Raw genomic sequence first — 27,995 nt, forward strand, 5'->3', positions numbered from 1 at the left:
AAGTGTGAGATAAAGTCAGCACACTTCCTTAAAGCTAACTACGCCATGGGGCCAATTGCTGCATTTACCCTAGCAGGAAAAGAGGTAAGAATATATTCCCTTTTCAAATACACATTTTTCTCTCATAGGCAGAGAAATAGTAGCCATTTACCATTAGAAAAAAAAAATCCAATTATATCTATAGGAGACTAGCCTTATTAGGACCAACTAATATGCATAGTGGGACGTGGGTGGTGCTGTGGTCTAAACCACAGAGCCTAGGGCTTGCCGATCAGAAGGCTGACGGTTTAAATCCCCCACAATGGGGTGAGCTCCCGTTGCTCGGTCCCTGCTCCTGCCCACCTAGTCAAAGTTCTAAAGTGAGATGAGCATCGCAACCTCAGAGTCGTCCACGACTGGACCTAACGGTCAGGGGTCCCTTTACCTAATATGCATAGTGTGTTACGGGGAGGCACACTCTTTTGTCTCTCAAAACAGACATATGCCAACAAAGACCAACTGAAATCACAAAATAGTGAGGGTTAAGCCACTTGAGTTTTCCGGAATACACCTTCTTATTGAAAGTTTGCTTTTTTAAAAAACAAAGGAGGGATGGGGAAAGCAGAGAAAAATCTGGGCATGCTAAGAAAGCCCCTTTAGTGTGTACTTTTAACAGTGTTTGAGACAGAGCGTAGGAAGTACTCTGCAGACTTTATCCTGTGAGATACATACATAACAGATTTCAGATTGCACCACCAGTGGCTATTGGCACAAAGAGAAATTATGCCTGTGTAAACATTGTCAGAAGTGTTATTGAGTGTTATTCCAAGGCTGGCTTCAGCCGATCATGGCTCTTCTTCGGAGAACCTAGTGCTGCTCTTACAACCTCACAATCTCCTCCTGACTTTACAAGTCCTATACTGATAAAAAGCCAAAGGTTGGGAAGGGAGACACCACCATGTGACAGTTCATGTGCAGGAGGATCCCATGGATGTACAATGGCAGCTGAGAGTTGTGGTGTTTGGGGGAAAGAAGAGTGATCATATTTGGGGGTGGGAAGGGGCGCCCTCTGCTCAGCAGATGGAAAGAGCATTGCACTCAGCTAAACACACAAACTATTGTTTGTGTGACTCCAGTTATTAATTTAAAAGGTTTCTGAAACAGACTGGAGATGAGAAAAAGGAGAGCAAATTGAGGGGTCGATGTGGTCAGGCCCTTGCTGGGTCTCACACTTCAACACGGGCACCAATGTCAACAACCCCCTGTCCCCTTTCTGCTGCTTCCCTTCCTTCCTATTTCCACCCTTCACTAGTCGCCCCCACCACTTCCCTCTGGCCCAGAATCAGAACTATGATGGTGCAGAAGTAGAGAAGGAGCTGCTCCTGCCTTCTCTCTCTTTCACCTCCAGCTCTCTTGCTGGCAAATGAGCAGTCAACAGTGTTGATGGAAAGCAGCAGCAACAGCCAGGGGCAATGACAGCCTGTTTGAGCCCACTGAAGTGAGAAGTGGACACACAAATGTTTTGCCTGAGGGCCCACAGCGTCCATATTTTTGGACTTGCACAGAGGGCCATTCACAATAACAAGGTATTAACACAGATATATCAGCATTGATAAGCCAAATAGCACATACAGTGTGGTTTTTTTAATAAAAAAAACTTTGGTTGGATTCAGTGTGCAAGTGATAGCTCTGAACCTCTGGAATAACTGTAAATCTATCAATTTCATGGAGCAGTCTGTCCCTTAAGTTTGCTTGTTCCAGTATGGCCAATCAGGGGTAACTTACAAAGTGTCCTGGGAAGCTGAAATGAGCACAAATGGGACATCAGTAAATATATATAAAGTTAAAACACAGGCCGAGTACGGAGGTTATATGTGGCTTTCTGACTTCTGGTGAGGGTTCATATAACTGAATGCTCCTCCTTTAAAGGAACATTCCTATGGCAAGATCCCTTGGAGAAGCAGCTTAGAATGCATCAGATCTCTGGCTCCGTCAGCATTAAGTTCCCAAACCCAGCTCAGCAGAAGGCTTGCCGGCATAAGTTGCTCCTCCTTTTGCTCCTGTCAGCCACTTCTGGAGCCAGCTGTATGTCCCCTCCCCCTCTCCCCCAAAGAGCATTTCAGCCAGGCTCCTTGGAGTGCAGCAAGAAGAGTGCCAGAAACTTTATTGTTGGTTGACTCTTGTTTTGCTATTCATTTATGTACCTAATAAATGAATAGCATTTGCTTCCGTCTTGTAATGTTGAATTTATTCTGTGTTTGCCAAATTGTCGATTTTGTCATTTTTAAATTCAGTGGCACATTCTGTATTTTATATGTTTGAATTTCCATGCTCTGTATTTCATTGTTTTGAATGTTTGCTATAAGGCGCTTTGGGCACAGTTCATGAATGAAAAGCTGCACATAAGTAAATCAGTCAATCAGCCCTGGCTCAGCTGGGGCTCAGCCAGTGGAGCTAAAGCTTCTTCAGCTGAGGCCAGTTTAGAGAGCTTGCCAGGAGGAGGTGGGGCTAGACTGGATGTTTAGCCAGTTCTACTCTGGATAGAATACTATTTTAAAAGCTTGTTTTCCCTCTTCTGGGCTTAGGCAGGGAAGCAGCTGTGCTGCTAAAGGAGTTTGGAGCTGGTGTAACTTTGTTGTTGTTGTTTAGTCATTTAGTCGTGTCCGACTCTTCGTGACCCCATGGACCAGAGCACGCCAGGCACTTCTGTCCTCCACTGCCTCCCGCAGTTTGATCAAACTCATGCTAGTAGCTTCAAGAACACCATCCAACCATCTCACTCTCTGTCGTCCCCTTCTCCTTGTGCCCTCCATCTTTCCCAACATCAGGGTCTTTTCCAGGGAGTCCTCTCTTCTCATGAGGTGGCCAAAGTATTGGAGCCTCAACTTCACGATCTGTCCTTCCAGTGAGCACTCAGGGCTGATTTCCTTCAGAATGGAGAGGTTTGATCTTCTTGCAGTCCATGGGACTCTCAAGAGTCTCCTCCAGCACCATAATTCAAAAGCATCAATTCTTCGGCGATCAGCCTTCTTTATGGTCCAGCTCTCACTTCCATACATCACTACTGGGAAAACCATGGCTTTTACTATACGGACCTTTGTTGGCAAGGTGATGTCTCTGCTTTTTAAGATGTTGTCTAGGTTTGCCATCGCCTTTCTCCCAAGGAGCAGGCGTCTTTTAATTTCGTAACTGCTGTCACCATCTGCAGTGATCATGGAGCCCAAGAAAGTAAAATCTCTCACTGCCTCCATTTCTTCCCCATCTATTTGCCAGGAGGTGATGGGCCCAGTGGCCATGATCTTCGTTTTTTTGATGTTGAGCTTCAGACCATATTTTGCGCTCTCCTCTTTCACCCTCATTAAAAGGTTCTTTAATTCCTCTTCACTTTCTGCCATCAAGGTTGTGTCATCTGCATATCTGAGGTTGTTGATATTTCTTCCGGCAATCTTAATTCCGGCTTGGGATTCATCCAGCCCAGCCTTTCGCATGATGAATTCTGCATATAAGTTAAATAAGCAGGGAGACAATATACAGCCTTGCCGTACTCCTTTCCCAATTTGGAACCAATCAGTTGTTCCATATCCAGTTCTAACTGTAGCTTCTTGTCCCACATAGAGATTTCGCAGGAGACAGATGAGGTGATCAGGCACTCCCATTTCTTTAAGAACTTGCCATAGTTTGCTGTGGTCAACACAGTCAAAGGCTTTTACATAGTCAATGAAGCAGAAGTAGATGTCTTTCTGGAACTCTCTGGCTTTCTCCATAATCCAGCGCATGTTTGCAATTTGGTCTCTGGTTCCTCTGCCTCTTCTAAATCCAGCTTGCACTTCTGGGAGTTCTCGGTCCACATACTGCTTGAGCCTTCCTTGTAGAATTTTAAGCATAACCTTGCTAGCATGTGAAATGAGTGAAATTGTGCGGTAGTTGGAGCATTCTTTGGCACTGCCTTTCTTTGGGATTGGAATGTAGACTGATCTTCTCCAATCCTCTGGCCACTGCTGAGTTTTCCAAACTTGCTGGCATATTGAGTGTAGCACCTTAACAGCATCATCTTTTAAAATTTTAAACAGTTCAGCTGGAATACCATCACTTCCACTGGCCTTGTTATTTGCAGTGCTTTCTAAGGCCCATTTGACTTCACTCTCCATGGTGTCTGGCTCAAGGTCAGCAACCACACTACCTGGGGTGTACGAGACATCCATATCTTTCTGGTATAATTCCTCTGTGTATTCTTGCCACCTCTTCTTGATGTCTTCTGCTTCAGTTAGATCTTTACCACTTTTGTCCTTTATTATGGTAATCTTTGTACGAAATGTTCCTTTCATATTTCCGATTTTCTTGAACAGATCTCTGGTTCTTCCCATTCTGTTGCTTTCCTCTATTTCTTTGCATTGCTCGTTTAAGAAGGCCTTCTTGTCTCTCCTTGCTGTTCTTTGGAAATCTGCATTCAATTTCCTGTATCTTTCACTATCTCCCTCGCATTTTGCTTGCCTTCTCTCCTCCGCTATTTGTAAGGCCTCGTTGGACAGCCACTTTGCTTTCTTGCATTTCTTTTTCATTGGGTTGGTTTTAGTTGCTGCCTCCTGTATAATGTTGCGAGCCTCCATCCATAGTTCTTCAGGCACTCTGTCCAGCAAATCTAAATCCTTAAACCTGTTCCTCACTTCCACTGTGTATTCATAAGGGATTTGGTTTAGATTGTATCTTACCTGTCCAGTGGTTTTTCCTACTTTCTTCAGTTTAAGCTTGAATTTTGCTATAAGGAGCTGATGATCTGAGCCACAGTCAGCTCCAGGTCTTGTTTTTGCTGACTGTATAGAGCTTCTCCATCTTTGGCTGCAGAGAATATAATCAATCTGATTTCGATGTTGCCCATCTGGGGATGTCCATGTGTAGAGTCGTCTCTTGTGTTGTTGAAAAAGCGTGTTTGTGATGACCAGCTTGTTCTCTTGACAGAACTCTATTAGCCTTTGCCCTGCTTCGTTTTGATCTCCAAGGCCAAACTTGCCAGTTGTTGCTTTTATCTCTTGATTCCCTACTTTAGCATTCCAATCCCCTATAATGAGCAGAACATCCTTCTTTGGTGTCACTTCGATAAGGTTTTGTAAGTCTTCATAGAACTGGTCAATTTCAGTTTCTTCAGCACCAGTAGTTGGTGCATAAACTTGGATTACTGTGATGTTAAAAGGTCTGCCTTGGATTCGTATCGAGATCATTCTATCATTTTTGAGACTGCATCCCAGTACAGCTTTCGCCACTCTTTTGTTGACTATGAGGGCCACTCCATTTCTCTTACGGGTTTCTTGCCCACAGTAGTAGATATGGTAGTCATCCGAACTGAATTCGCCCATTCCCGTCCATTTTAGCTCACTGATGCCCAGGATGTCAATATTTATTCTTGCCATCTCATTTTTGACCACATCCAACTTACCCAGGTTCATGGTTCTTACATTCCAGGTTCCTATGCAATATTTTTCTTTACAGCATTGGACTTTCCTTTCGCTTCCATGCATATCCACAACTGAGCGTCCTTTCGGCTTTGGCCCAGCCGCTTCATCAGCTCTGGATCTACTTGTACTTGTCCTCCGCTCTTCCCCAGTAGCATGTTGGACACCTTCCGACCTGAGGGGCTCATCTTCCAGTGTCATAACTTTTATATGCCTGTTGTCTTTGTCCATGGAGTTTTCTTGGCAGGGATACTGGAGTGGCTTGCCGATTCCTACTCCAGGTGGATCACGTTTGGTCAAAACTCTCCACTATGACCTGTTCATCTTGTGTGCCCTGCTCGGCGTAGTTCATAGCTTCTCTGAGTTCTTCAAGCCCCTTCGCCACGGCAAGGCAGTGATCCATGAAGGGGGGTGTAACTTTACATTCACATAAATTGCACCAGTTTGCTTTACGCCAGATGCTTGAGGGATTGCTCCCCAAATCTGTGGCTGTCTTCACACTCCTGTTTACTGTGCTTTCCCTGCATTTTCCAATGTGGGCTTTTAAATCCATGTTCACAAAGCTATCCAAAATGCATATGTATCCAGCACTTTGTTATAAAGTACTGCTGTTTGATGTGTTTCTCAAAGCACCTTGACAACAACTGGAGTCGTTAAGCCATTCTTATTTTGTCTCAAGACAAGTTATCCCTGTTCCATTAACAACCTCTAGTGTGTACTAAAACAAATCTGACATTAATGAAGCTCTGCTGATATGAAGTTATAGTAATAATAATTTATTATTTATACCCCACCCATCTGGCTGGGTTTCCCCAGCCACTCTGGACAGCTCCCAACAGAATATTAAAAACACAATAAAACATCAAACATTAAAAACTTCCCTATGATGTCTTCTAAAAGTCAGATAGTTGTTTATTTCCTTAACATCCACTACCTAGAAGACCCTCTGCCTGGTTCCCTGTAACCTCACTCCTCACAGTGAGGGAACCGCCAGAAGGCCCTCTGAGCTGGACCTCAGTGTCCTGGCTGAATGATGGGGATGGAGATACTCCTTCAGGTATACTGGACCGAGGCCGTTTAGAGCTTTAAAGGTCAGCACCAACATTTTGAATTGTGCTTGGAAACGTACTGGGAGCCAATGTAGGTACCGGTATTTCAAGACAGGTGCTATATGGTCTCGGTGGCCACTCTCAATCACCAGTCTAACTGCCACATTCTGGATTAATTGTAGTTTCCAGGTCACCTTCAAAGGTAGCCCTACGTAGAGTGCATTATAGTAGTCCAAGTTGAGAAGCTGAAGTTGATATATGCACTAGAGGAGTGGGGGACAAGACACTTTGCTGTGCTCTGAGACAGCAATATGAACACACAGTAATTCCCTCCAGGTGGGAAACTAGCATTCCAGGGAGATGTTTGGGGACTACAGTTCCCATCATCCCTGACCACTGGTTCTGTTAGCTAGGGATGATGGGAGTTGTAGTCCTCAAAGCATCTGGAGGCTTGAGTTTGCCTATGCCTGGCTTAGAGTACCCACCAGCAGTGTGATATGATCCAACCCCAGACTTGGCCTTAACAGGGTCTGGAAAGCCTTCCAGTTACTGAACCTGATGCCGAACCTCGGAATATCAACGTTTCGGCGGGGTCAGATGGTGACATGCCTTCCCTCCAAAGTCTGTGTGAAATGGCTCCTGGAGGCGCTTTGGCAGCTGCTGCCTCTCTCTCGGTCCCCAGACGGTGCTCTCTCAGCCTTTCCCCGGGCCCCACCCGGTTTCTGCCTGAGAGATTTCTGGAGAGGTTGTGGGGAGGCATAGTCGCGCCCTGGTGCTGAAGGCATGTGCGCGGCTGGCCCGTCCGGCGTCAGGGATGCTGCGAGTGGTACCCGGCCTCGGAGTTGCGGGGTTGCTAGGAGACGGGAGGCAGAAGGGACAGCCTCGCGGGAAGAAGGGCGCTTCAGGTGCGCGCCGAGGCGGTGGCGGCGCGTCGCTGCTTCGCCCGCTGGAGGCGCCCGCGCCATCCGAGGGAGCGGAGGGGGCAGCAGCGCCTAGTGGCCCGGGGAGAAGGATTCGCCCGCCCGGCTCTGGGACGCTCTTGGGAGGAGGCTGAAGCCCATGCGGATTCCGGGGAGGCCCGGCTGGCGCGCACCTCGCCAGGAAGGTGCGCGCGATGCTCTGCGCGGAAGGTGCGCGGCCAGCTGGGGGCCGCCTGGCGAGCAGCTGCGGAGCCTGCCTGGTCGCTGCTGCGGCAGCCGGAATGCGCTCCGCTGAGCGCTGACTTGGGCGTCCGGGGAGGAGAGCCTCCTTGTCGGCCGTGAGTATTTCGGACCTGCAGTGCCTGGAAACCCAGAAGCAGGACGAGGGGAGCGGCCGGGGGCGGGGGGGGGGTGATGGGGGTGGGGAAAGGTGCTTGCACAGGAGGAAGAGGAGGAGGAGCAGGAGCAGGGAGGGAGCCGTCGCGCCTCTCCGGAGCGAGGTTTGTGCTGCAGAGGCAGCGGCAGGAGTGCGGCACCGGTCGTGTCCTTGAGAAACATCCTCCAGCCCAGCCGCGGAGGTGGAAAGAGAGACAAAGACAGGCAGATTGAGAGAGAGAGAGAGAGGCCGGGGGATGCTTCGTCCCGCCGAGAGCGGCGGAGAGGGCGGCCGCGCGCTCAAAGGCTGGCGCCGTGTCCTTGGAAAACCTCTAGCAGGGGAAGGAGAGAGGGAGGGAGGGAGGGAGGGAGGGAGAAGCAGGGTTCTGGTTAGAGAACCGCCAAGGCAGAAACGGGAAGCATGAGGAAACGCATTTCTCAAGTCAAAGCATCTCAAAATGGAAGCAGGACGTTTCTTAGGGAAGCAGCAGCAGCAGCAGCTCCTCTCTCCCGGGGATCTGGCTGAGAACCCTTGCCCTTGGACTGCTCGTCCTTGCGCCTGACTTCTGAGGCTGATGGCTGCGAAAGACCCTTGGTAAAATCTCCAGGAACCTCTTTCTGGGAGTCAAACGAAACCTCCCTGATAAACTTTCCGCAACCCCTCAGTAAGGCTTCTCACCCGAGGGGTGCTTTTCGATTAGTGGGGGAGCCCAGGAAACAGGGAGCTGAGCCCCGGTACCTGCCCAGGGCACCTTGGCGCCACTGGCCTGGGTGGGCAACGAGGCACGTGGGCACCTGCGGGCCCTGAGCCATGCGCGCTCCCTCTCTCGCAGATCCGAATGTCGGAGCACAGCAACGACGAGGGGGAGGACGATGCCGACCACCAGCACAGCGTTTCCATGCTCTTCCTGCTGGTCCTGGTCTTCTTCGTCATGGGACTCGTGGGATTCCTCATTTGCCACGTCCTGAAGAAGAAGGGCTACCGCTGCCGGACGTTCCGGGATGAGCTCGACTCTGATAACAAGGAGTCTCTGACCCAGCTGCAAGATGGTGAGTAAAGGGGGAGGGGGCAGAGAAGGAAAGCAGCAAGCGGGGGGTCTTCTTTCTTTCTCAGCACGAGGCTCCCCGCCATCCGCAAGCGCAAAGCGGTGTTCCTTCAAGACCAAGAGTTCGCCAGCCCTGGGCTAGCAAATAATGAGTTGGAGAAGGGGGCTTAGAGAACTCTACGTTTAAAAAAGCATCACTATTTTACCCCACCAGCCTAAATTCTGCGGGTGCAATTTGCTGGAGGGATTAAAGTAATCATATGTGGGCTGCTTTCAGAGCAGCCGCTTCATCCGTCTTGACAGCTCCTATCCTTTTAGGTTTTGTGACTTTGGCTTTGCTCTGCTCAGCTTCGCTTTCCCCTATCATGCAGCCCAGTCTTGTTCACGTTTTTCTCAGGAACAAATCTTGCTGTGTTCGATGGGAATGACCCAGATCTGAGCTGAAATTTCCGGATCTAAGCAAAAAACGTTACTGGTCCCCCTTCCCTCTTCACCAACTTTGCGACTTATTTGCACGTTGCTTAAAGTCACCTCGCTAAATTAGAGCTAATAGCTCATATTTAATAATTTGCAAAACTGTAGCCTTGGAATAATGCCAGCAAATACTAGATCGAGGCAAGAGGTTGAATCTCTTGGTTCAAATCCCTGCAGAACCATAGCCAAATGGATGGTCATCCCTCTGCTGCTGGAATTTATGCACCGAGGACAGCAGGATAGCTCAGCTGGTAAGAGCATGAGACTCTCAGCCTCAGGGTCTTTGGTTCGAGCCTCATGTTGGGCGTAAAGAATCCTGCACTTGATGATCCTCCCAGTCCCTTCCAACTCTATGAAGACCAAGGGTTTAATAAGCCAGTGAGAGACCATACTTCTGCAAGCATCTTGTCCCAGCCTCATGCCAAATCAACTGAAACACATAGGAAAACAGGACCAGAATATGGTGGGTTGCATGCTAGAATTAGGGGCATCTGAACTTAGATGGGTGTGAGTGGTTTTCATTATTTTATCCTACCTTTGTTCAAGGAGCTCGGAGTGATCTTTCCCTGCACCAGTCTATTCCCCCAAGCAACCTTGTGAAGTAGGTGAGAGGCTAGAAGACTCGCCCCACATCAGCCAGTGTCCTTCATGATTGAGTGAGGACTTGAACCCAGGTCGCTCCACCACAATGGTTTTCTTGAACTGAGTGGCAAATAATATTTAGGACTCTGAATCAAGGTAGGATGGAGGGCAACAACAGAAGAGAAATACTGCCTTTTCTGGCAGCTACAGCTAAACTCTTTCCATACAACTTCGACTAAAGTTGGATGACGAAGGAGGAAGTGGAGGCTGCTCCATTAGGGCAAATGGGGGCACTGTGCCACCAACCTCAGTCTGATCTCAACCAGCCCCAACCTGCCTGCCCTTCTTGCATCCTGTCCAGGAGGCAGGCACTGCCTATTGGCTTCCTCCTCCCATGGCTCAGGGCTGCCCTTGTAGGACTCAGTAGGGAAGAGGGCGGGACAAAATTAGAGGGTGTTGGCTCTGCCTGTCATTGGCCCTGGCTCCGCCTCCTGCTTGAGTCCCTGCCTTCCACCTGACCAATCGGTGGGTACCAGCCACACATGAAAGCAGGATGTTCCAGTGGGCATAGCTCACTCCTGCGACAAGGGCTGGTTTTGATACCTCATTCTTTTTTCAGGACAGGAAGGTCCTTGTAATGGCATGCCTGAAAATTTGATGTGTGCGCTTGGCTATTATGCCCCTCAGACTTGCTTGTGAGCCTCATTGTATGTGATGCAGCTATGGGCATTTTGGGGCCACCTTTCTGCTGTTTTCCAAATGTGAGGAGGGAGGGAGGATAGGTAAAGATGAGCAGGGAAAGAAAAAGAAAAGCTGTAGTAGGTAGTTTTTATTAATTTTTCATCAAGGTTGCATTCTACTTTCACCTTAAAGAGCTCAGGTGACACACATGAATTTATCCTCACAACAAAGCTATAAAGTGGGCTAGAATAAGAAATTGTGACTTGCCCTAGTTAACATTATGGTTGTGAGGGGATTTGAACCCAAATTTCCCTGCACTTCCTGTGCTGCAGAGCGGCATCAAAAAGACTGCAGCTCCGTTGTTCTGAAGGGCATTGTGGCAGCCTTAACCTTGCTACAGAGTTTTGTCTTTTGTAAATGGCCGTTTTCCATTTATCAAGTAGAAACACACAATTACTGAGCTGTTTATAAACAATCTCTGCGGGCTTGGCTTAGCTGTTCTACATCTACTAGAGAGATGTCAGGTCGCCAGGAATGCAAAGTTTCAAGAGTTTGCGCATGGCTTCTGTCGAATTTAGATTGCAAAGAAGAAGCAACATTTAAGAGAGATATTTATCTTTATAAGTAATTGTTCCTAACAATTGCCACATTGTGTAGAAGCAGTGGGTTGCCAAGAAATACAGGTATTCCTGAGAAATAAACACAGGGACTGAAATGTGCAGGGAAGTGACTGACTTCTTTGAATGGCACCCCTGAGTTTGGGAGATTATATCAGGATGATTACGAGCAGACTGCGCTGCTATGTGATCTGCTAGAGCAGGGCTGGGGAACCTTTTTTTCTGTTGAGGATCACATTCCCATAGGGCTAATCTGTCAGGGGCAGGGCCGGCAATGTGAAGCAACTGCCTCAGGCGGCAGGATCCACAGAGGCAGCCGATTTGGCCTGCATGGAATGTATCACCTGCCATTGCACTGGTGGCAGAAACAGCTGCATCACATCCCTTGGAGGCCGGATCTGCGTCTCCTCAGCAGCCCCCCCCCCCAAATTTGCCTCTACAGAGGCCTCTTGGCGAATAGGAGGCCCTGCTGCTCCCCCCCTGCCCTTGTTCCATGGCAGGGGCATGCACACCATTTTGTGGCTCACCCCAGGTGCCAAAATGTCTTGGGCTGGCCCTGGTCAGAGGCCACATGTGGCAATGGCAGGGAGTGATGGAGCCATAAATGGTGTAGAGAAGCTCATTTTCTCTGTGTCTCCTTGCCCCTGCATGAAATCAGGCCAAGGGCTGCTTGTGGCCACAGGTCATTGTCGTCTCCCCCCCCCCAGTAGCTTGTTGGGTGGGACAGGACTGCTAGGTTAGCTTCCTAATTCACTGTTGCTTGCCAGGGCAGAGGGGGCAAGGCAGCAGGGAGATTGGCACAGTGCAAATGCACCAGCTGGGTGTCAGGTTGGTTCTGCTGATGGTTTGCACTATGCCAACCTCCTGCCCCCTTGCCTCTCCTTCTTAATAGTACCTCACCTGCTGGGAAGCTGCAGTAACAGCTGGGGCCCCACCCAGCAAGCCATTTCTGTTTGCACACCTCTGTTAGAGAGAGCAGCTTTCCAGGTCACTTTTGCAGAGGAACGGGGCTAGCTGTTCCTTGAGCAACTCAGGGTTTTTGATGCTGTATGATTTATCCCATCACAAGAGTTCCTATGCTTCTTCTATCACTGCCATATCTTTTCATTTCAGATGAAGATGAGGAGCTGAATGAGGACACTGTAGAGAAGATAGTGAAGTGCATCATTCAGAATGAAGGTAAGGCTTAACCTTGGTTTAACGGTTGGGAAGTCCCTGTACATGAGGGCCTTGCTGTGACACATTTCTTCTTTCTCCCCTTTGTTAGCAAATGTGGAAGTCCTGAAGGAAATGCTGGGAGATGGTGACGCTGATCTCCCACTGCCGGTCCCTGTGCCCAGGTGAGGACGGGGTCCAGGTGCACCATAGTGCCTATCACATCTTGGGAATCTCTGCTAGAGGTCAGCTGTCAGTGAGGAAGAGATGGAGAGATTAAAGCCCTTGTCTCTGCGCTAGTAAAGGGCAAAGGGGAAGTCCAGTCTTGAATCCCTGGAATTCATATGGCTCCCTCAACATTTCATTTCATTACAGTTCAGGTTGTTTTTGGTTCCTGAGGCAGAAAAACCAAATGGGGTCTTTCCTTCCCAGTCCATGCTGGGATTGTATTGTGGTGGATGTGGGTAGCGCTAAACCACCTAGCCTTGGCTGTAAACCACCAAGGTTGGCAGTTCAAATCTGCTCAACAGTGGTGAGCTCCCTTTGCTCTCTCCCAGCTTCTGCCAACCTAGCAGTTCAAAAGCACATCAGTGCAAGTAGATAAATAGGTAGCATTGTGGCAAGAAAGTAAACAGCATTTCTGTGTACTCTGGTTTCCATCACAAGCGGTTTAGTTCTGCTGGCCACATGACCCAGAAAGCTATCTGTGGACAAACGCTGGCTCCCTCAGCCTGAAGTGAGATGAGCACCGTACCCCATAGTCACCTTTAACCATCCAGAGGTCCTTTACCTTTATACCTTTTGTACTGTGGTGGTGGTGGGGGGGGGTTGTGTTTTTGTACCGCTCACATTTATTTCAGTGGGGCTTCCTTAGGAGAACTTCCTGGTAGCTTGAACTCTGTGGGTCACATTTGTCTGTGTGAATCTCAGAACCTCTTGTGCTTGTCTCAGGGTAATGTGCTGGTCGCGTCTTGAGGGTTGCATCCTTCTGTTTAGATTGAGTGATTTGGGGCAATGAGCTTTCTGTTCTCTTTTCTCCAGCAGCCTCTGCCCACATCGCAGCAGCCAAGATGCTGGCCTGCCCCATCACCACACGGTGCACTTGGGCTCAACGCAAGCCCCTTGCATCCACTGCAGTAGGAAAAAGAGGCACCCGCTGCATCGACAGGGCCGCTCCAAGGAGGGCAAAGGCAAGATGCACCCGGGGGAGACCACGGTCTTCTCTGTGGGCAGGTATTTATCAAGAGACAGGTCTTTCTTTATTTCCACGCCATCCTTCATTTTACTAGATTTCAGCATAAAAACATAATGCAACATCTTGGAAATCAATGTAAAGGGAGTAGAAGAACGGCACTTTGCAATTCTTCGGTTGGGAGAAGGCATTCACCATAGCAGGTGGCAGGGCAGGAGCGAGGTGCTCAAGGGTGCTTTCTCCAGTTGTTTTGTTTTTACATTTTCCCTCTCCCAACAAACAGGGGTTTTTTAATATTAAAAAAGTTAGAATATTTGTAGACTGCACCCTCAAATAAAATATTAAGTCACTGGTACAATAAAAGGTATGAGTGCAATAAAACATACCATAAAGTAATAATAAAATGACTGGCTCATCTTGGAAAAAATTCAAACAACTATGTTGTTGTTGGCACCTGTCTCTCTCAGGAGACAATGGAGGCGTGTGCCTTTGGGGGTGAGGGCAAACTGTGAGAAAGTTGCAGAGCCTGCTGTGGCTGTAGAGACCGACATAGGAGAGACATTTTTTTTCATAACTGCTCGCCCCTGCATTGTTTTTGCTGCGCTTGCAGCACCAAAGTGACCTCTCTGGGGCTCAAGCCCGTGCAATTTGTCTGGAGGTCCTGGGCTGGCCAGACGACAAGACACCCCCCCCCCGGGAGCCTTGCTGATGTGGTCCAAAGGAAAACATTTGGCACCAGATTGTCTGCAAGAGTTGCCAGAAGGAAGCATACAAGACACTATCCAACCTCCTTAGGGAATCCATACCAGCTTTTTGTAGGGTTTATATAAACAATAGCTATGCTGGGGTGGGAACTGAGACACTCTGACTCCCGAGCTAGCATAGTTTGATCTCCATTTTGGGGGCATGTCAGGATGTGGTCAGGTGTTGGATACTTTAAGCTGAGCCTCCCGCTGGTCCTCTGGTCCAGCTCCTTTTTGGTCCTCCTAATGTTGGCAGGACCAGGACTACAGAGGTTTCCAGAATGGTGAGAAGATGGGAATCCAGCACTGCATCTCCCTCTCCAAGGTCAGAATTCTTGGCCTTCCAGCAGTGGCGTAGCGTGGGGGGTGCAGGGGGGCCGGCCGCACCGGGCACAACATCTGGGGGTTAGGGTTAGGGGGTACAAATCCACGGGTTAGGGGGCGCAAATTACTTGCCTTGCCCCGGGTGCTGACAGCCCACGCTACGCCACTGCCTTCCAGGGGCCACGGAATTGCAGGGCCAGGCATACAAAAAGCAGCAACAAAAGGGAAGAGGACACATCATTTCTCACATGGTGAAAAGGAAACTTTCCGCACCAAAACCAATCTGTTTTGAATAAGAGGTGTTTAATAAAGGCACAGTAGAGGACCCCTTGAATGGGACACCCTCCAACAGCTCATCCAGTGCCTCACAACACTGAGCCCACATGAAGAGATTTGCCCTTATTCTTAGTGAGCGAATGGTGCTTGCCTTGGCTCCATAAGAGAGAGTGTATTTATATTCTCAGCTAGTTGATTAGGCATACCTGCCAGATGAAAAATGAAAATAAATCAAAGGCAAAGAATCAGAGCATCAGCCTGATGAGTCGTGTCTCATGGTTTGACTTGGAAGTGTTGCAGTTTTAGCTTCTTTCTTGAGTCTGTGAGGAAAAGATTTAAATTATGTGGGAAAGGGCTCCCTAACTGGTTTCCACAGGGCTCATGCTCAGCCTTTTCTCCCCGTTCAAACATTAGCTCCTTTTCCTTAGCATGTTCTTGTAGTCTAGCATCCGTGGGGATAGTGAGAGGTGGACACCAAAATACAGGAATAATAAACCTTTTTGAAAGTATCCAGGGAAAAGGTATGCTATTCTGCATCGGAGAGTAGCTAGTAGGATATGGTTAGTATCTTAGCCACAGAAGATATAACCAAGTGCCTCAGAGTTTTGCTTTCTGTTCTGTCAGGAGACCTTGCAACCCAGATGATGAGGGATCTTACAGGATATTTTGTCACTGTTGATTCACCTGACTTCCTTTACCCCCCCCCCCAGATTTCATGTCACCCATATTGGGAAGAAACAGGAAGAGTCTCTCCCTGGTAGCAAACAGGACCTTGGATCTGCTGACGCAAACCAGGAAGCCCACAGCAACGAGAAACTCCCATGGGAGGGCTCCCAGAATGGAGTCGTTCACACAGGCGAATTTCAGCAAGGAAGACTCCAGCAAGCAGATCCTGAAAGTGAAAAAGGGTCCAAGGAAGAATGGGCAGATGAGTCCACTCAAGGAGAAGGCCCCTTGAACACAACGGCCAATTCAGATGTCTCCATGAATGGACCAGAGAGGAAAGAAAACCCCACGCCCTGCTCATTGCAAGAGCCCAGCCTCCTAGGGACTGCGACAAGCAATGCGTCCGAGACAAACTGCTCTACCGGACCCAAGTGCCTTGGGTCAGAGGATCCGGAGAGGCTGGATAAGGACGTGGCTGCCTCTGAGGACGAGGGTGTTCAAAGGGCAGCTAATGAAAAAGTAGAAAAAGTAGCAGCCAGACTAGATATATCAGGAAACGAGATCAATAGAACAAACAGCACAGAACTCCAGGTAGATATAATAATAATATAATAATAATTTATTATTTGTACCCCGCCCATCTGGCTGGGTTTCCCCAGCCACTCTGGGCGGCTTCCATAGAAACCAAAAATACACTAAAATATCACAGGTTAAAAACTTCCCTGAACAGGGCTGCCTTCAGATGTCTTCTAAATGTCAGGTAGTTGTTTATCTCTTTGACATCTGATGGGAAGGTGTTCCACAGGGCGGGCGCCACTACCGAGAAGGCCCTCTGCCTGGTTCCCTGTAACCTCACTTCTCGCAATGAGGGAACCGCCAGAAGGCCCTCGGCGCTGGACCTCAGCGTCCAGGCAGAACGATGGGGGTGTCCTCTCTCTCCTCATCTTACGGGACACCCCATTTCTCTTTCTGTGCACAGGGATACTAAGAGCATTGTTGACTAACAGGTAACAGCCCACATCCAAACTGATACCACTGAAAGGGCCAGGGGCTGCGATTCACAAATTCTCTTGAGATAGTGGAGGAGGATAAACAGCCAGTGGGTAACTGTTTACATGTATCAAAAAATCCAATCTTCAAGCAGGGGCCACAGAGCACCTAGCAGTGAGAAGTAAGGTGTGTCTGTGCCCACTTACATACCTACAGAAGCTGGTGCAGCACTGTTTTCCTGCTGCAGAGGGAGTTCTGCTTCCCCTTCCCTCCTCTAATGACATATGCACCCAGTGACGGAGGAAGGGGGAGGTGTGGGGGGCGGCTCCGGGTGTCCTCACTGAGGCAGGTGACAAAATGAGGTTGTGTTTTTTTTTTAAAAAAATGGGCTCACGAAACTTTTTAGGAGTGATGCAGTGGCTTAGGCGCCTGCAGTTCCATGCTGCCTAAAACAGCAGCGTGGGACTTGCGTCTGCCTACTGCCTCTCTCTCAGCTGCCCTACAGCTGAGGTGGAAGTGGCAGAGAGGCTTGGCTCGCCCCACCCCCACAGGCGGATTGCCCCACCCCCGGCTGCAGGACACGCCCCCACACCAGGCACCCGAGCGGCTGGCTACACTGCTGCATGTCAGTGGCATAGCGTGGGTTGTCAGCACCCGGGGCAAGGCAAGTAATTTGCGCCCCCTAACCTGTGGATTTACGCCCCCTAACCCTAACCCCCAGATGTTGCGCCCGGTGCGGCCGGCCCCCCCTGCACCCCCACGCTACGCCACTGCTGCATGTGCCTGACTCTGAACTATTGTTCTTGGGCAAAATGATCTGAGGGAGGCTCTGTATCTATTTGTGTCTGTACTAAGCAAGAGTTCTCCAGAGGGAAGAACTGTGATGAAAATAAGGTAGCTGCAAGAGGATTTCCCAGTGCAGGATAGATTTGGGAAGAACCTTAATCTTCCAAATGTTACAGCACTAAGAATTTTAGTTCCATGAACATCAAAACATTAAAAAAAACATATAAGGATAAAACTAGGAAGGACAGGACTGTAATGAGTTCAGGCAATAATGGTTATACAACAGCAAAGAGGAGAGGAAATAAGTGTTTGAACTGTTGCTTACTGCCAAAAGCAAGCAAATGCTGATGAAATGAAGTGTTTTTGCTTCAAACGTCATTGTAAATAGTGAAATGCGGGCCAGAGAGGCAGCAGAAGCACCCTTTACAGAATGCTTGGGTAAAAGCTATACAAATTTACAAGTATTGTTTTAATAACTTCTAGGACAGCTCCCTTGTTGTGGTTAAATGATGGAATGCAAAAATATTCAGGAAAACAACATACAAGCTGAAATCAGCTTGGAAGCAGTAACTTTTATATTCAGAATATCCATGGAGGGTTACGAGGTCAAAAGATGTAGAAACCAATCTCTCTGAAGTGGCAGAAATGAAAAATTGCATACTATTTGAAATAGGACACTCAAATATCTGGTATATTATTATTGCTTAAACATATTTGTTCTTGATGTGTAACCTCTTACCCCATTTACACTGGCATTATTACATATCCAACCTTTTCTTCATTTGACAGAAAGAATTTGGTAGGTGGAGGAGATGGAGCATAGAGTTTTATATAGACAGGACGCTACCTGCTGTACCTGCTAAAACCATAATTTTGAATTGCATACCACTTAGAGACAGCCCAAGTTATTTTAGTGCATGAAGCAGCAAAATATAAATATAACCTCCCTGGCAGTAGTAAATAAAATTATTAGTAAATTATTAATTGGCAGGTTGCTACCTTTTAATAATGCCCCATATCTGCCATCTGAGATGTGCCACCTCAGCCTACCTAACGGTAGAACAGGCCCATAAACTCATTTTATTTTAAGATGTGCTTTCCTGGTATACATTAATTTTTTTTAAAAGAAGACAAACCTTTTAGCAATTGCATATCATGAGTCTGCAGTGCCCATTAAAATTGTCACATGTAAAATAGTTCTTAGACTGGATTCCACCTCCTTCCCTGACTGGCCTTTTTATAGAATCATTGCTGAATCCCATATCTACCTCATAAGACTTCAGTGAGTGCCAATTAGCTCATACCTGTAAATCTCCTTGGGGGTTTTCACATGCTTAGGAAGAGCCATGATTCCTAAGCAACTCCTGGCACCAGTGCCCACCATCAGGAGTGCCAGCTTGGCCCTGCAACTGTGGGTGCCCGGGGCCGTGGGTACCATGCAGCGTGCATGGCCCTGGCACCAAAATTTGTGGGCGCCCGTCCCCTTCATGGGGAATTTTGTGGGTGCTCAGGCACCCAGGGGCCCCAGGGAGTTGGCACCTATGCCCACCATTCTGGGCAGTGGCATCTCTCTCCCGCTCATACGGCCTACCCAGTTCCCACCCCCTGCTATTGTTGGCATAGACCATCTGGCCAAATCCTAGCCAATATAGGGACCCCAGGTGTTCTTCCAGGACCCCTAGAAGCCTCGTTGCCACTCTTGCCCCGCTCCTTAGGTGACATGTTGTGGGGCTTCTGGGATTTTTAGTAACGTAAGCTGCTGGTGTGACCCTTTCCCTGCTTGTTTCTTGCCTCTTTTCTCCCAGGAGCAGAGGCTGGTGGTGCAGGACCCAGGAGTATCCATGTGACGTAAGTTCCACACTCTGCCTGTCAACAGCTGGGACCGAGGGTTTGAGTGTCGCTACAAGGCTGCTCCCAGCGTTATGCTGGGGGGGAGGCCAGACTGGCTGACAAAGTATGTAATGTGCAGGTCGGGAGTAGCTCTGCTTTTACTGGACTGGCAAGAGGTGACGGGATTCTTTGGCACACGGAAACCAGACGGGGACTGCTGCTCTCTGGGCTTCTCTTTGTCCTCCCCAGGCACCAGAGCAATCTGAGCCACGTTGCTCTGAGGTGGAAGCTTCACAGCCTGCCAGTCTACTGCTGCTCCCCAGGGGAAGATAGCTATTCCTGTACCAGGCCCAGCTCTTTCCAGGGACACGTGAAGTATTAGGTTAGGGTTTCCACCTACGCAGAACATAGGAGAGCTCAACTTTCACCCATCGTTCACCTCCTCACCCTTTAAGCACCCATCGCCTCACTCAGCGAGGAATGGTGTTGGGGACACTGTGATGATAGCCACTGACCCGTTCGGCAGGCATCCTGCCAAAAAGCGTTCACAGTGATTCCTCCAGCAGATCTAGTGGCATAGCTCATCAGATTGGGCCCATAAGCACATATGCCTGCTGCACCCACAAGATCCAGGGCTCTCCTTAGGTGACCCCCTGGCAGCCCCAGTGTGGACAGCAGCAGAACAGCCCTTTTACCACGTTTATGGTCAGTTCCACACATACCTAGAAGCAGTGACATTTTAGTTAAAACTACCAGTCAGGTCCACAGCCCTGTGAGGTATGTGCAGGCCTAGAGAAGTTATAGGGCTCCTCGTTTGCCCCAAAGGAGGGTTCACATCCCACCACAGGGATAAGGCTTTTTGGAGAGTAACACTTCCAGGTGTGCGTGTGTGTTTTATTGATTGATTGCAATGTAAGGGGCTCACACAGAAAAATATGAATTATTCTAACAACCATGTCACAGTAAACAAAGACTCTGAGCTACTTAGTATGAGAGAAAAAAGGAGAGAGGCAGATCACTCCTACTGCATGGAGATGAAAATCCAGCTGCTGGAAAGCAAGGGTGGGCGGTCTGGGTAGCAACATAAATTTCAAACCAAAAGTGAGAATCAGTTCATACCAGGAGGCAAGACCTTTCTTGGTGGAGGGCGAGGATGACAGGAGGACACGGTAGGGCAAGGAAAGGGATCACGGTCCCAACATGCAGCCAGTTATGTCACCCACCCCCGCCCAGAGAAGGGTTCAAGTACCCAGTGGGAACAATGACTGGGAGCCCTATTGTAATGGAGTGAGAGAGAAAACATCTACAGTGGTGCCCCGCAAGACGAATGCCTCGCAAGACGGAAAACTCGCTAGACGAAAGAGTTTTCCGTTTTGGAGGTGCTTCGCAAAACGAATTTCCTATGGGCTTGCTTCGCAAGACGACAATGTCTTGCGAGTTCCTGCTGGTTTTTTCCCCTTCCCCCCCTTTTTCTAAGCCGCTAAGCCGCTTATCAGCTGATCCAATCAGCAGATAAGCTGCTAATAGTGCTAATAGCGCTAATCCGCTAATCCTTCAATGGGCTTGCTTCGCAAGACGAAAAAACTGCTAGACGAAGAGAATCACAGAACGGATTCTTTTCGTCTTGCGAGGCACCACTGTACTTGGACAAGCAGCAATGGAAGCGATAACAAAGCAAGGTCACAGGAGCCAAGACTGAACCGACCAGTAGGATTGGGGAGGGGGAGGAGCAGGATTAGCATTGTCACATAAAATAGGAGGGAAGTGGTCAGATCCCACTCCTGAGGACTTTGCTCAGCAAGCTTTCTTTTAGCATTTGACTGGAAAGAATATTTCTAGACCGTGAGGGCAGGAGCAGGAAGTGATGCCACAACTCCTATGCTACAGGGCAATTCTCCACTTGCTCAGGAGACAGGAGGATGGAGGAGAATGTGACCCCTCCTGCCCACCTGCCACCCACGGGGGGGGGGGCACCTCCATCACTGTTGTTCTGACCTACCACCTACGGGCTGCATGGTGGAGTCATCCTTTTAACCCCTTGTGAAAAGTTGCAGTGGAACTCTGGCTGCTTCCAGATGGAGGGCAGTTCCACTATCCTTTGCCTTTGGTAGACGTTTCTGTTCACGCTCCTTCCTTCAACATTTTCTTTCAGAGCCTGCCTGCTCCACGTTCAGGGTTGCAAAGCAGAGAGATCACACAGAGCCAACACTAGGTTTGCAAGAACTAGGCGGCCAGAACGACTCATGCCTGGGCCAGAAGAGCGACACCACGCCTGGTAAGGACGTGCCACTTCCACTAGTAGAACTATGACACTTGGCAAGAGCCTCATCCCCATTGCAACAGCTACTCACGCAGCAGCAGCGGAAGAGCGCAGGAACGGGACCGTGTTGTGGCGTTATCCACCTTGCTGAAACCTCATTCTGTTGAAAGCTTTGCTAAGGCCCCTGTGTGCAACCATGCGACTTGTGGGGTGGGATGGCGGGACCCACCGGTATGCCTGAGCTGGTAAGAATCCCATTCTTCTCCATGCTGGGGCTCAACTTGTGGTGCTTTGAAGAATCCCAGATTTGTATCTCAGGATCCTTCTCACATCCCGCTCCAGGCGCTGCCCTTTCAGCAATAGCCCATTTTCCTGCATGCCAGTCAGGTCTGAGTGAACGATTAGTGTTTAAAAAATTAAATACAGCTACTGCTTACAGCAGGAAGAGAACTCGGCCAATGTGGGTGGAGCGAGTTTTGAACTAAGGGGAGAAGGCCCTTGGTATCGCCTGCTCTGCTCATAGCTGTGACTCAGCCGGCTTAAAGTCTGAGTGTCCACTCCCATCCTGACCAGGGAATACAGTGGCCCTGGGGGCTGCATTTAGGCAGGTAGCTGGACCCACGGTAACCTCCCTGGTTTCCAGCATTCACACACGACAATCAGAGGAGCTAGAATTACAACTCAGGAGCAGCAGTTACACAAGAGGAAATGCGAATTCTGCCTCAGACCGCAATATTTACAAACAGGCACTCCCCTAAGTGATAAATCCTCGCAAAGATCCTGCTCTAGTGTCTACTAACCACACCATCCTCTTTGAAGCAGCCAAATAGCACCTAACTCTGAGCCCCTCTGCTGTGGGGCTCAATGTGGTATGTGTGGGGACTTGCATGGGGTGGGGGTGGGGGCTGCTTTGCTCAACACAGATCCTGGAGACTCTCGTGGCTCCGGATAGGCTTTCCCCCTCGCTAGGAGACCAGAACCTGGCTTGGGAGATCAGCCAACTAAACACTCCCCCAGACCCTGTGATTTCTAGTCTTCTGTGTTCTAGTTAAGCCATGACCGAAGGCCACCTCTGCCTTCGCCCTACATCTTTTCATGTTTAAGTACAGTGTAAACAAAAACTAACCCTATTAAAGATGCTGAAGACGTGCGGAATGATGTCTGTTTATTTGGTCAGTACCTGCCCATCTATTGCCTCTCAAAGACGCAGCACAGGTACCAGCTCACTCAGCAAGGGACAGCAAAAGAACTGCCGGCTACAAGAAGAGCAGCAGACCCGGCCGTTGTCAATAGTTCTGACAGACAAAGTGCAGACAGATGCTAGCTAGCAGCATTTAAAGCAAAGGGAGAGACCTGCTCCCATCTCAAACCACAGAACAGGAAAAAAAGGAAATGCTTGGCATTGTCTTGAGTAGCAGTCCAAGGAATGTCAAGGGCCAACAGAACTTGCCGTTTCTAGGTCCTACGCTGTGGGGCTCAACCCCAGGGCAGAGAGAAAGACAAACTTGTTTTCAACATTCCCTGGTAAGTCCATTCTGGTGCAGTCCATCCATCTGAGCATGTACTCATGTGCTGAGGTGGAGAAGCTCATCGCAGGAGCAACAGCAGTAGCAGCAGCAGCAGCAGCAATGCTCCTCTCAGCACCTCCGTCCCACTGCTGGCTTGCTGGTGCTGGAAGATGTGAGCACAGGCTCAAAAGCAGCCAGAGGCACCCAGGAACTCCAAGCAGAAACGGATTTGCTTGTGGCCCCACCAGCCCCCAAAGCGCTCAAGCCTTCTTGGGAAGCCAAGTCCCCGGCAGATGTGGACTTAATCGTGGCTGGGCAGCGAGTCATCTTCTGGAGCCTTCGATGGTGGAGGTGGGGGAGCCCGAACCTAAAAAGAAAGGGCGGGGGAAGGCAGCATTTCTGAAGGGTGTAAAGTTCTCGCACTGCATCTTATGCCCACAAAGGGGCAAGCTTAGGACCCTATTAGTGTTTTTCTCAAAATCCATCAGGAGGAGTCTGGAGTATTGCTGACATTTATGTTACACTTTATCTCCCATGTTTTTTTGAAACATCTATATGAAACCATTGGGAGAGATCACCAGGGGGTTTGGGCTGGGTGTCCACCAGTATGTGGATGATACCCAGTTCGACCTACTGCTTAAACTGGAACCAGTGAAGGTCCTGTGTGAGTGTCTGGAAATGGTTGAAGGATGGGTGGTGGTCAATGGATTGAGGTTGAATCCCGACAAGACGGAAGTACTGTTTCTGGCAAACAGGGGGCAGGCAGGTGTGGGGGTTTCCCTGGTCCTGAATAGGGTAACTGTGCCCCTGAAGGACCAGGTGTGCAGCCTTGGAGTCATTTTGGACTCACAGCTGTCCCTGGAGGTACAGAGGTTAATTCTGTGTCCTGGGCAGTTGTCTACCAGCTCCATCTGGTATGCCCACTGAGACCCTTCCTGTCTGTGCAGTGTCTCACCAGAGGGGTACCTGCTCTGGTTATCTCCTGCTTGGACTACTGCAATGTGCTCTACGTGGGGCTACCTTTGAAGGCAACTTGGAAACTACAACTAATCCAGAATGTGGCTGCCAGGCTGGTGACTGGGAATGGCCACCGTGACGATAAAAACTGGTCATAAAAGATCTACATTGGCTCCCAATACCTTTCCAAGTACAACTCAAAGTATTGGTGTTGACCTTTAAAGCCCCAGATGGCTTCCCTGTATACCTAATGGTGTGTCTCCACTCCCATCATTCAGTCTGGACACTGAAATCCTCCTCCAAGAGCCTTCTGGTGGTTTCCTCACTGCCAGAAGTGCAGTTACAGGGAACCAGGCAGAGGGCCTTCTTGGTAGTTGCACCTGCCCTGTGGAATTCTCTCCCATCTGATGTCAAAGAGATCAAGAATTATACAACCTTCAGTAGACCTCTGAAGGCATTCCTGTATCAGGAAGCTTTTAATGTGTGATGTTGTGTTGTGTTTTTGTATATTCAGTTGGAAGCTGCCCACAGTGGTTGGAGTAACTCAATCAGATGGGTGGGATACAAAAATTATCATCATCTCAAGTTTTTTCTTCCCACTCTACTTTTCTTCCCTCCCAACAGAAGACTGGCAAACTCTGGTTACCTCTTGTAATGTGGTTTCAAACCTTCAGTTTCTCCAATATAAATTCTTATTAAGGTTCTAGTAGAACACAAGCCTAACAGGCAAGGCTAACTACAAAGCCCCACTCATGTGTGTAAGATCATCCTAGAAGGACTGAGCACTCCCTTTTTGGCCAAAATGGAATATTCTGCCTTTTTTCTCTACCTGAGAGATAAATATGCTCATAATAATTAGTGAAATTGCGCCAAAGATTAGATCATAACCTACTTGCATTCTAGGATGCTCTTATGTGAATGAACTTTTTTGTGAGTGGTGGGGATAAAGGACAGGGAGACTGAGGCCATCCTATCACGGCATATGGGAAACAACTTACTGGGCGAATGCGTGGTGCATTCAGGTCAGGGGAATCTTGCACGTTTCCTTGCCAGCCACCTGGGAACACATAAAAACATTAATGACTACACTCGTGTGGGGCAGAGCAGCGAAGGACTGCTGACATCCTGGCCCTTAACTTGGTCTTTCTCTATCTCTCTCAATCCCATTTCTCCAGAAACACAAACATGTATTCACAACATACTAGAGATCTTTACATATCATCACTTCTCTCTAACACAACTAGACTACAGTGGTGCCCCGCAAGACGAATGCCTCGCAAGACGGAAAACCCGCTAGAAGAAAGGATTTTCCGTTTTGGAGGTGCTTCGCAAAACGAATTTCCTATGGGCTTGCTTCGCAAGATGACAATGTCTTGTGAGTTCCTGCTGGTTTTTTCCCCTCCCCCCCTTTTTCTAAGCTGCTAAACTGCTTATCAGCTGATCCGATCAGCAGATAAGACGCTAAAAGCCACTAATAGCGCTAATAGCTCTAATCCACTAATCCGTCAATGGGCTTGCTTCACAAGACAAAAAAACCGCTAGACAAAGAGAATCACAGAACGGATTCTTTTCGTCTTGCGAGGCACCACTGTATTCCAGAAACCACCATTTTTTTGTGGGGTAGGGGGGAAAGACTCCAGATGCTGGTTTCTCAAGTAACTCACCTGTTAGCAGAATGTCTGGAGGAGATGCATGGTCAAGGACTGGAGGGGAGAAGGCTGGGGGAGATGGTGAAAGCAGTTCCTGAAACAAGAAAGCCAAGCTGCCGTCAGACTCAAAGCAAGCGAAGCAAACTTCTAAGACACCAAGTGGAAAAATGAATGTGTGTCCCCACAACCCTGTGTTGGAGTGGGAACCAGGCTCAGCAGGGCTCAGCCATGAAAAAGCTGGAACAGCAATGAAGAAAAGAGCACCTTGCACATGCTCCAAGGGCTCGTGCTGCATTCTGGAGGCATGTAATGCTCAGCAGGACATCAAAAACAAGATGCTGCCCCCTCTCTAGCTGGGGAATGGGCAGGGGTGGTGATAATAACTTTATACCTGGCTGTCAAACCCAGAAAGAAGTTGTGGACTCCAAATTAGCAAGGCATCGGTATGAGTATCCCTTAGATCATAAAACAGATTGCTTTCCCTTTGAACACCTCTGAAGCACTGCATGACTGCTCAACTACTGTATTTTTTGCTCTATAAGACACACTTTCCCCCTCCTAAAAAGTAAGGGGAAATGTGTGTGCGTCTTATGGATCAAATGCAAGTGGGAGGCTCTGCTCAGCGCTCCCTTTAAAGAGCTGCGTGGAGAGGGCTGCCCTTCTCCCTCCTCGGGGAAAAGCCCCTAAGAGCCGCACACACGCTCCACGCGCTCTTTAAAGGGAGTGTGGCTCTTGGGAGAGCCTTCATCCCGCTGCCCCGGAGAGGCTGCACGTGGCTATCCCATAAGCCAGAACAGCAAGAGGCTATCCCAGAAGCCAGATCCCTCTTGCTGTTCTGGTTTCTGGGATTCAGAATATTTTTTTCCTTGTTTTCCTCCTCCAAAAACTAGGTGCATTTTATGGTCTGGTGCATCTTATAGAGTGAAAAATACGGTACCTCCTCAGCCCCAAGCTTCTAGGGTGCTTTGGCATGCTCCCCGGAGGCAGGAGGGGCACGTGCTGAGGTGTCCATATCTGTGGATCCCAGTAACTATTACCAGGACTCCTGGGCCCTGCCAGCTGCAACAGTCCAAACACTGTTTCCATAAGGAGGCAGACAAGCTGCTCTGCCCTTCCTGGGCTGCCCTGGGACTCACCTGCTCCGCTCCCTCTTGAGCGCCAGTTATTTCTTGCACAACCAATGAGGGGAAGACTCCAATTCTCCCATTGAAGTCTCCTTTCCAAAAGCCATCATCTACCGCTCCCTCCTCCCGGGGCAGCACTCGGATGATGGCTCCCTCGGGGAAACTGAGTTCCTCAGAGCTCTGCCCTTCGTAGTCATAAAGGGCTCGCACCAGGGAAGCTGCAAAGAAACAGAGGACACAACTGGTCTTACGAAGCAGGTGGGATCAGCAGCCATTTACTCTGCTGGGGGGAGGACAGGATAAAAAGCGTAAATAAACTGAACCCTTTCAAGTGCAGGCAGGCCACCTCTTCACCTAGCCAAGTTGGGAAGAGGCTCCCCTGGATTTGTATCACAGGAGATCTGACGGGCAGGGCAGAAAAGCTATGCCAGGCCCATATCTTGACACTGCCATGCACTTGCCCCCCCCAGCCCCCCCCGCAAGACGCACCTCCAGGCTCCAGCATCAGGCCCATGCTCATGATGTTGGTCAGCTCCCTCTCCAAGGCCACATCAGAGGACTCTTCCTGGGGATTCCCATCTGGGGCTGGGTGCTCCCTGCTTACTGAATCCACAAAGAAGAGGTACTTCTCAGGGACGTACCCGACCTGTCCTGCACTGTTACGCGCCTGAAGTCAGGTAGGAGAAGTGACACTAAGAAACATATTTGAACAAGCTTGCCCTGGTGCGTTCCTACCATGTGTGGCTGGGGAACACGTGGGTAGGATTGCAAGAAGCCCAAGGCTACAATCTGGGTTCTGCTCTCTTAGGTCCAAAGTGCTCAGCTTCTGTCTTGGCACTGGCATTGCTGCCAGAGATGGGACGCCCAATGGTTCCATGTGTCCAAGCAACTCCAGCATGCCTTACAGAGTTGCTCAGCACCCATTCATACTCTTGCTTAGCACCCTAGAGGCAGATTTTCACCAAAGGTTTTTCCAAGTCCCATAGCAGAGAGGAACTTGACCCAGTTTCCTTATACAAACCTTGACCCATTCCTCCACATCGCCGTCTTCAATGACCTCCAGCTCCTCACCCTGAGCAATGGAGAGCTCGTCTGATTGGCAGGCCTGGCAGGCAAGAACACACGCAGAGTCACAACAAAGTCCACAGCAGCAGCTGCTTGCCTTCCAAGCGTCACAACAGAGTTCTGTGCGGATGGCTGGTGTGAAAGGTCAGCTGGGCTGAACAAAGAGCAGGGCCTAGAGACCCGTAACAGGCCCTCTGGAGACGCAGCCTGACTCACTCAGGCATCAGTGACCAGCCATGGTTTCTCACCATGAGAAGGAATAGTCATGAGCCTCAGAGGAATAAGGTTCTTTTCTTCCTT

General features: G+C 49.2%; 2 protein-coding genes across 6 annotated transcripts in view; one reads left to right on the top strand and one right to left on the bottom strand.

The window, feature by feature from the left end:
- On the top strand, positions 1-22,543 carry RELL2 (RELT like 2). Of its 4 annotated transcripts, none has more exons than XM_082234554.1 (9): positions 1-84; positions 1,320-1,565; positions 8,604-8,820; positions 12,284-12,349; positions 12,438-12,510; positions 13,370-13,558; positions 15,571-16,117; positions 19,108-19,150; positions 21,285-22,543. In XM_082234554.1, exons 2-8 carry the CDS (start codon positions 1,497-1,499, stop codon positions 19,147-19,149), a joined length of 1,203 nt encoding a protein of 400 aa, XP_082090680.1. In that variant the 5' UTR covers positions 1-84; positions 1,320-1,496; the 3' UTR covers position 19,150; positions 21,285-22,543. The 4 variants fall into 4 exon arrangements, with proteins under 4 accessions (XP_082090680.1, XP_082090679.1, XP_082090681.1 ...); XM_082234553.1 differs by having other exon boundaries at positions 3-84; positions 13,367-13,558; XM_082234555.1 differs by lacking the exon at positions 1,320-1,565 and having other exon boundaries at positions 31-84; positions 13,367-13,558.
- FCHSD1 (FCH and double SH3 domains 1) overlaps positions 22,541-27,995 on the bottom strand; it is a 21,849-nt gene continuing 16,394 nt past the window's right edge. For both annotated transcript variants that reach the window (XM_082234390.1, XM_082234389.1), the window contains exons 15-20: positions 27,652-27,735; positions 27,120-27,297; positions 26,643-26,848; positions 25,522-25,600; positions 24,856-24,914; positions 22,541-23,267 (exon numbers count right to left, since the gene is read on the bottom strand). In XM_082234390.1, the coding sequence (XP_082090516.1) occupies positions 23,202-23,267; positions 24,856-24,914; positions 25,522-25,600; positions 26,643-26,848; positions 27,120-27,297; positions 27,652-27,735 (672 nt within the window). In that variant the 3' untranslated portion in view covers positions 22,541-23,201. The remainder of the gene's footprint in view (positions 23,268-24,855; positions 24,915-25,521; positions 25,601-26,642; positions 26,849-27,119; positions 27,298-27,651; positions 27,736-27,995) is intronic.

This window comes from Podarcis vaucheri, assembly GCF_965113315.1.
Source record: "Podarcis vaucheri genome assembly, chromosome: 8".
Taxonomy (NCBI): Eukaryota; Metazoa; Chordata; class Lepidosauria; order Squamata; family Lacertidae; genus Podarcis; species Podarcis vaucheri.